This window comes from Diachasma alloeum, unplaced genomic scaffold (assembly GCF_001412515.2).
Source record: "Diachasma alloeum isolate Michigan unplaced genomic scaffold, Dall2.0 Dall_scaffold_00299, whole genome shotgun sequence".
NCBI classification, from domain to species: Eukaryota; Metazoa; Arthropoda; class Insecta; order Hymenoptera; family Braconidae; genus Diachasma; species Diachasma alloeum.
The window spans coordinates 1,588,747-1,598,048 of NW_021680438.1; the positions used below are offsets into that span (position 1 = coordinate 1,588,747).

Sequence of the window (9,302 nt, forward strand, 5' to 3'; positions counted from 1 at the left end):
ATATTAATTCAAAATGATAGAATGTTGGCAAAGATTTTCAGATATTTATCAACGTCATCACGGTTGTAAGGCGAAGATCATAATCACGGTAAGCTTTTTCCCTCTTAACAGGGGAATCTGCGCTCTCAGCCCGTCTTTACCCAGACGGATAAAACAAAAATAACATAGAAACTGGCGCAATGAAAAAAATTATGGGACACAATTTTTGGCGGAACGATTTTCCGGAGAACAAGTATCCGGGTACCAAACTATTCAAGTCGATTTTGACTATTGCCGAGTTCTCAATAAATACCTCGGAATCTAAGGGAGACAGCAAAATTTTTGTTACGGCCTCTTTTGTAGCACTCAATTCGCTCTAAAAAAAGGTTCATACACAAATTTCGTTATCTCCCGTAGATTCGGAGATATTTCTCGAAAACTCGGCCAAGAGCTAAGTCGACTTAAACCGTTTCACGGCTTCGCCACTGAATTAATTATTACCAATAATACTAGACTGTCGATTGAGCACAAACTCAACCAGAATATTTATAAATTAGGCAATTTTACCGACCGATATATTTAAATTCTATATTACCCAAACGCTGTTTTCTCGGTCAGCCTTAGATGCTATGAAGGTATAAATTACATGGAAAGCAGGATGCTACATGCTATCCATCAACTCTCCGGACCTCTATATGAGGGAAATAATTGAATAATGCACAAGTAATGCATAAACAATGCACAAATTGAAAAATTCGGACGCCCGCGGATTTGAACCCAGGAGGGGTATGATCCTACATCTCCACGTTTGCCGGACGGATGCTCTGCCAATTCAACTACCGAGGCCTCCTCTCCTAATTATTTAATTATTTAATTATTTCCCTCATATAAAGGTCCATAAAGTTGATAGCATAGATAGCATCGCGTTTTCCATGTAGTTCATACCTCAATAACACCTAAAATTGACCGAGAAAATAGCTTTTGGGTAATATGGAATCAAAATATTTCTATATTTTTTTATTTTTGGTTCCATATGTATACGCTCTCGGGTTTTTACATTTTGTTCCCTTCCCTATCTGCGTTACCATGGGCCGACTTACTTTATCCCCAACTGCACCCCATTGGGGGTTGGACTGCCAGGGAAACCATGGAAAAACCTCAGTCGTGCAGCCGACCGATAATGCAGGGATTCCACTGTGTCCATTGGTCACACTGACTCAATGGGCACAGTGGTTCTCTACATTCGTGCCTAGCGACTGTAGTCCCACGCGGTTAGGTGAGCCTAAGCGGACACCCATCCAAGTACTGGGCAGACTGAACGCTGCTTAGCTTGGATGATCGCCGGAGCCACACACTCCCCGCGTGACCACTACAGCCACTAAATATTTCTATATTGTATTATTTATTTTATTTTCACCTGCATACCCTCTCGGGTTTTTACATTTTGTTCCCTTTCCCAATCAAAATATTTCTATTTATTTCAACTTCCCTTTACAATTTATTTGATTTCAATCTTCAACATTTGAGTTATGTTTCTACCACTTTATCTGCGGAGAATATCGCGCTAAATTAAAAATAGAAAAAATCTTCCAGTAGAAAAGTATGTGAATCACCGCAATTATTTTCTCTAACGGAACATTTCGGTAGCATACCCGGCAAAATCCGTCTTAATAATTGATCATCACAAAGGAACCCAAGAATTGAATTCTCCATCATCATTGTTCCCCCTCGACAATGGAATCAGCAATTACGAATAAAGTATCGTCGAATGTGGACTATTAATACAATAAGAACAAAAGGGATAATGGTCTTGGGTATTAAAACACAAAAGAAATGGAGACGGTAGGAGTCCAGATGATTCACTCGACCTAATCGTACTGTTCCAAAAAGCGTAAGCCGCGTATGAAACGGTTTGGCGCGCGAATGAGGCAATATTCGAGGATCGTTGGACAAGAGGGTCAGAGGGATACTTGCTCGAGAGCCTGTACGACATTGTTTTGGTTGAGGTGTGCTCTCGCCGAGGCGTTAAACAGCGCGTGGTGTACGAAGTAAGAGGTAGGGAATACGTTGTTATGTACATTGAGCGTCATCCGAATGGGCATACTGTTGTTGCGTACGTAGGGGAAAAAAAAGTTTTTCAACTGAAAAAGGAAGGCAGGTGGTAGGAAGGATACCTCGGTTTATATCAGGTATAAAAGAGTTGTTGTAACGGAGTGATCTGGTTAGTACGTTAAGAGATAGTCAAGTAGTAGGAAGTACACATCTAACTTGTTGAGTGTTTGAGTTGTAAGGATAACATCAAGATCATTGATATGAGGGAGATTGGATTACTGTGGGTCACATTTCTGGCGTTACTGGTGACTGGTACCAGTGCTGATTACACGAAATTGTTCGAGCGATGCACTAATGAGAAGAACACGTTTGACTGTTTGAAAAGACGGGCTATTGATGTGCTGAGTCAAGCTATCAAGGATGACTCGATTTATGTGGTGAATGACTATGTGTCCATTGCCAAGGATCCTGCGGCAGCCAGGGAGCAACGATCGTCGAGTGAGAACACAACAGCTCTCAGTTTGGACGAGCAGCTGGAGAAAAAGTTCAATGATTACTTGTCATCGAGAAGCATCAAACTCACAATTCCTGGTGACGCGATTCAGGGGCGAAAGAAGAAGGACAAGGGAGGCATGGGAGGCGCTCTGATGATGGGAGGTCTGGCAATGGCAGGTAAGATAAATGATAACGGTAACCGTGATTTCAGTTGATCGGGGACAAATTGATTTAATTGGTTAATTCGCAGGTGTAATGGCGCAGTTGGCGTTTGGAAAGATTGCTTTTCTCGCGGGTACGGCTCTGCTAACAGCCAAGATTGCACTCGTGTTGAGTGCCATTATCGGATTGAAGAAACTCGTATCAAGTAGCGGCGGAGGTCATGAAGTCATCTACGCGACCGCCTCGGAACCACATGGAGGATTCGGTGGTGGCGGCTACGGGGGCTGGCAGAGGTCTATTAATTCAGTGCCCTCAACGTGAGGTCTTCACGTCGCATCATGATTTTACAGAAATGAAGCTCAATCAATAATTTATGATTCATGTATTTATCTATTTATTTATTTATTTATACGTTCTGTCATTAAAGATTAAATCAAACCTCATGTGCTTGGCTTTAATTCTTTGGCGAATGCCGAAAGGCTTGGTAATTTCGAGACTCGCAATTGCTAGTTTTTGTGAGAAGCTGTTTAAGGATTTAATTGAATGTCTTTCACGTTTATTTGATAGCATCGCGGATTCTATTCAACAGGACTTTCACCAATGTGTATGCCTTGGATGAAGGGATTTATGGGGGTCATCAGGTCAGACTGGTGGAGCGGTTCAATTAGAAGGCAAATTAGAGGGAAAATTACCCATTTTTTGAATTGTCATATAATAAATAATAAGAGATAATGTATAAATGCGTTCGGCACGGGGAACATGAGTGAACGTGAGTTTCAAATCTACGGCTCATTTTACAGTCGTTCATTTTATTGAAGAATAAGGAGAGAATAAGAAGTGGAGATTGATCGTCATTAAAAGTTGGATACGTTTTTATTGAACGATTTATATAAATAGTAGTAAATTAACATGGATATATAAAAATTGTACAGTACAGCGCTCGGGTTAGTTATCGAGTAATTATCATCGTGCAAATCTTCTTCGTCGATGCCCCTCAAATCCATCACCGTGATCGTAATCTACACTAGAGCTGTGGGTCTGATGATAACTGTGCTGAGGATGTTTTATTATCTCCACTGACGTCTTGTCGTTGTGTTCTGAAAGAAATAATGAATTTGGGAATTAGTGGAGTGTCTTGACACGATTTCTGGATCAATACATTCAGTGGCGAGAGGAGGGTGGGTAGGGGGGTGGGGGGGAATGTGCTACGCTTGAACGTCTGAAAATGTTTCATCGATTTGTCCGATAGGAGAATTTCACGATAAATAGTGCTGAAATTTCAACAGAAATGATAGCTGATGAAATCGGGTTCTGCATTGTTAGAATAAAATTGAAATTTCATGAACAGTCGACTAGTAATTTTCAGGAGGTCGCCATTGAATGCGATTTAAGCGGAATTTCACTGATTATTTCCCCCGTCATCCTTCCAAACAATAGAATTGCGGTATTCGACGCCTCGTGGACCAATAAGAAGAGAAACATCGACAATTTCCCGTCGTTCGGTAATTTTTGCTTTGACAAGCAGAATAACAAACACTTCGCGAATGTACCACGATGACACCGAATACCGCAATTCTATTTATCGAAATGGTAATGTGGGAAATAATCGACAAATACCCCTCGAGCTTCAAAATTAAACGGATATTTCCCTCAAGCTTCCCTGCAAACAAACGATCATGCCAAATTTTGAACAAAAAAACCCTCGCGCAAGTGCAGGGAATTTTTGAAGTTGGAAATCTTGATACACCCATTTGTTTGCAACGAATCCATCGGAAAATGCCCGATAATTTTGAAGCTCTTGGGGTATTACTACCGAAAAATCAATGAAATTACAAATTTATGAACAGCATTGATATCAGAATTCTTTATCCTGTTTGAATTTTCAACAAAATTATGAATTTGCAGTGTCGAATTACGATGAACTTACAATTAATTGAAAATTCAAGATCATATTTACCAGAATTCTCTCAATTTCTACTAATTTTCCGCGAATAATTGAACGAAAATTTACAGTTTTCATTGATTTCTCCACAAAATTATAAATTTTCGATGATGAAATTCTTTGAAATTTCGGTGGAACTAAAATTTGACAAAATTTCCAAAAAAGTGTACCCGAATTTTCAGCCAAAATTTTTTAACAGTTTATGACTTTAATACAGATTTTAATGATTTTTGTTATTAATAGAGGTTTGTTGAATTTTTTTCATGGAAAATGTGAAAGCTTTCTTTAGGGTCATTGAAATATCGAATTATAGAAATGGAATATGGACAAATCTATGAAAATAAACGTGACCTCTAGACACAATTTGTTGGCATACATATCGTCGTTGTAGAGCCAAAGGGGCGTAACAGTTATGCTTACACACACCACTTATACCTCTTCGGCTATACCACGACGATATGTTTATACAGACAAATAAAAGTTTCAGTTTTCCGGCATCAGCGGCACTCTAAAATTAAACGAATAACAAATCACGAGATCAAGTGACTGTGCCACTAATTTCCAGTACCGGAAATCCAAAAGCTTTCGAATTTCATCTCTAAATTTCAGTGATGGAATCCCCGACATTCAGAGTAATTCAGTAGCGAAGTGGTAAAACGGTATAAGTTAATTTTGACTATTGGCCAGTTTTCGATGAATATCTCGGAATCTAAGGGAGATAGCAAAATCTTTATTATAACATTTTTTGTAGAGCCGATTGCCAGCTACAACAAATGTAATTACGAAAATTTCGCCATCTCCCTTAGATTCGGAAATATTCCTCAAAAACTCAACAAAAACTCGACTTAAACCGTTTTATCACTTCGCTGCTCAATTGCACTCAGTGTCAGGGTAAATAATTTCAAATCAAGGGTAAATGATTTCTTAAACTTTTTTCCTCGTGGGTAAAAATTGTGCACAGATGAAATAATTCACAAATCCATCAACCCAACTAATGAATTATCTTGATAATGAGATTGATAATTTCATGAGATCATAAAAATACTCATCCTTTGTTAACAACAAAGACTCATCTACGAGATCAATGGTCCATTCCCATAAATACCCAAACTGACTCATTACTCTATCAAATCCGGGAACAATCCAAGGATTCTCTCGAACGGGAAAATTCAAATTGAATTAGAATTTAGAGAGAAAAATCCTGCACCGCCCAGTCGGGATTCGAACCCGGATCTCCCAGTTACGCGCTGGGCACTCTCTCAACTAAGCTACCGGGAACTACGTAAATTTTCACTCTAAATTCGCCTTAAAACATCGCCTAACCACCTTTAGGTATTAAATATTCAAATTGAATTAGAATTCAGAGGGCAAAAATCCCACACGGCACAGCCGGGATTCGAATCCGGATCTCCCAGTTCCGCGCTGGGCACTCTCCCAACTAAACCACCTAGAAATTAAGGATAAATAATTCCTAAAACTTTGTTCCTAGTCGATAAAAATTTCGCATAGATGAAGTACTTCACAAACCCATTAACCCAGATATTGAATTCAGTAGCGAAGTGGTAAAACGGTACAAGTTAATTTTGACTATTGGCCAGTTTTCAATGAATATCTTGGAATCTAAGGGAGATAGCAAAATTGTTGTTATAACCTTTTTTATAGAGCCGATTAAGAGCTGCAACAAATGTAACTACGAAAATTTCGCTATTTCTCTTAGATTCGGAAATATTCTTCGAAAACTCAATTGGAAGATAAGTCGACTTAAACCGTTTTACCACTTCGCTACTGAATTATCTTGATAATGAGATTGGTAATTTCGTGAGATCATTAAAATACTCATCCTTTGTGGACTACAATGGCTCATCTATAAGATCAATGGCCATCCTTATAAATACAAAAACTGAGTCATTACTGTATTAAATCCGGGGACAATTCAAGGTTTCCCTCGAACGGTACATTACCAAGTGCTTTCTTTAAAGCAACAGCAGCCGCCAATGCCAGAGCAACCTTGGCGACGATCAGTGCTTTGCCAGCAAGCAGAGCAACAGCGTGTAGCATAACATACATCAGCGTGGCTTTAGCTGCTCCAGCCATGATGATAAAGTACTTTCCCATCCCCTTTTTCTTCCCCTTCTTGCCACGAGCTAAAACAAACAAGGCACAGTGACAACCACCGCAGCATAAAGTGCATTCAGACGTGAACAAGCCCGCAACCCAAATCTCAAATAAATTTGACTGAGTCGTGCAGAGAAGACATCCCCAGCTTTCACTGTACCACTGGGGCGAAAAGTAATGAATCGTAGGAGAATACATACTTAAGGATATCCGAGTATCTTTTACAGTTTGGTACAGACCACACTGTAGAATCGACAATTTTCAATCATCAAATTTGTCAATTAAATTGCGTGAGAAAAATTTGAAAGAAAATCATGAATATTCGGGATCATAAAATTTCCATTTCGCACAGAATTATTATTTTTTTAAATTGGTTGTTTATAAATAAATAATTCAAATTGTTCAAACTTTCAGAAACTGTATTTTTTTAGGCATGAAGAAACTTCTAGTAACATTCAAAAGTGAATAAATTTGTTGCGATTCCGAAAAATCATTTTTATGGTGGAAAATTGATTGTTCATAAGTTGTTTATTCAAATTAGGTTTTATGAACCATTATTAACACATTCCTCAATTTGGGGAAACAAATTGATAAAGTTTTCCAAAGAATAAATTATTTTGTAGAAAATGTCTCTAATTTTCCAAATTGAAAGTTTTTAATTATTTCATGAATGTTCCTCTAAAAATAAACGTTCCAATTTTTTCATATTACAAATTTTTTTTCTAACGGTTCAATATTGAAATTCAAATCCAAACCTTCAAGTTTGAATAATAAAATCATTTTAAAATGTCCGAAAACTTAGGGTCAAATGGGCTGGAATGAAAGCTCTGATGTTAAACTACAAAAGTAGAATAGCATTTCACTGGAGAAAAAATGGCCAAACTACTTGGATATCCTTAATATGATATTTTCTTTAATGGATAAAAGAAGAGTTCCATAGAAATTGTAGATTTGTTACCTTGCGATATTTTATTCATTTTATTTATCGATATTGATAACATTTTTTACACAAAATTCCGATATTTAAATATTATAAATAATTATACCCTTTGAATCAACATTCATCAAGACAAAATATTTTTCAAATTAATAATTAATACGATTGCTTTACACTTCAAAACGACAAACTACTGAGGAAAATAATTTGCTGACCGGTCATGTCGGGGGTTGAAGTGTAAAAGAGCGAGGTTTCTCGCGTGGGGTACGGAGCGATTAAATCATTTCAATATTTTCGAGATCGAATAGCGCATGACATTAACCCGTCAGTTGGCGCGATATCCAAGTACTTTGGCTATTTTTTCTCCAGTGAAATTCTCCTCTACTTTGTAATTGAACATCAGAGCTTTCATTTGAGCCCCATTTGCCCCTAATTTTCCGGACATTTTAAAATTATTTTATTATTCAAATTGCAGTTCTGAATTTGAATCTCGATATTGAACCGTTCGAAAACATTTTAAAAATCCGAAAAAAATTAGAAGTTTTATATTTAGAGGAAGAAATAATTAAAAAATTACAACTTTTTAAAATTACGCGCACTTTCTATACAGAATTTATAAAGAATCAGTGTTCCACCCTAAAGATCATTTGTTCGAAATCCTCAAAAATTGAGTCATATTAAAAAATTAACCAGAACTCGATATCATGCTTAAAAAAAATAAGGTTTCCGAAAGTTTAACCAATTTCAATTATTTATCCATAAACAACGAATGTTTTAAAAAATAATAATTTTCCACAAAATGTAATTTGAATGACGCTGAATATTCATGATTTGTTCCAAATTTTTCCCACGCAGTTTACTTGACAAATTTGATGATTGAAAATGGTTGAATCTGTAGTGTAGTCTCCCCAAAACTGTAAAAGACACTTGGATATCCTTAAAACAACTTCAACTCATAACAGAATTTCGGTACTCCTACCTTCATCGCCGATACTGTCATCAAACAAATCCGCAAAGTTCCAAGATTTCTCTTCCTCCTGAATTGCCCCAGTATGTCCTCCAATCAACGATGTATCATTTTTTTCCAATACCGAACGACACTCTGGTGACTCTGCATGACTACCAGCACAATCAATTGTCACTGTATTATCATCAATCAATGATCTCGGATAACGGCGGAACGTCGGCTCAGCGGTGTTAACCACGAAATTGAGCCCAATGATGATGAGCACAATAACGAAGAGCCGTCGAAGCATCTTCGACAAAGACTAACCGTCTGATACACCGGGTCTCAGCATTTTTATAAAGATCCCAGGTGTAATTATTTACAAGTGCCCGAGAACTCTTGTTACACCATACAGAGCGTGAATGCACCTATGGATGCATTAAACACGTAATCATTGCTTCGTTGCCCATTACTTCCGTTTCTGCTTTGATACCGCGTATAAACACTGGCTTGGCTATAGATTCACATAATTATTATTGTATTCAGAGTAGCCGGCGTGCGGAGTGTAGGGAGAGGTTCATTTTGTTTACTAGGTGAGTTTTTCCCTTCTTCTGTAGTTGTTTTTTAACGAGACCAATATTAAGTGATACTCGTTCCACACTGCGGATGGACAT

At 37.7% G+C, this 9,302-nt stretch overlaps 2 protein-coding genes across 2 annotated transcripts; one reads left to right on the forward strand and one right to left on the reverse strand.

Annotated features, from left to right (window-relative positions):
- Window positions 1-2,291: 2,291 nt before the first annotated feature.
- Window positions 2,292-3,009, forward strand: LOC107039360. The gene is made up of 2 exons (XM_029126198.1): window positions 2,292-2,703; window positions 2,777-3,009. Exons 1-2 carry the CDS (start codon window positions 2,292-2,294, stop codon window positions 3,007-3,009), a joined length of 645 nt encoding a protein of 214 aa, XP_028982031.1.
- Window positions 3,010-3,651: 642 nt separating this feature from the next.
- On the reverse strand, window positions 3,652-8,938 carry LOC107039399. Its single transcript, XM_015258982.1, has 3 exons — window positions 8,662-8,938; window positions 6,592-6,774; window positions 3,652-3,785 (listed from the first exon to the last, which is right to left on the reverse strand). Exons 1-3 carry the CDS (start codon window positions 8,936-8,938, stop codon window positions 3,652-3,654), a joined length of 594 nt encoding a protein of 197 aa, XP_015114468.1.
- Between the last annotated feature and the right edge of the window lie 364 nt (window positions 8,939-9,302).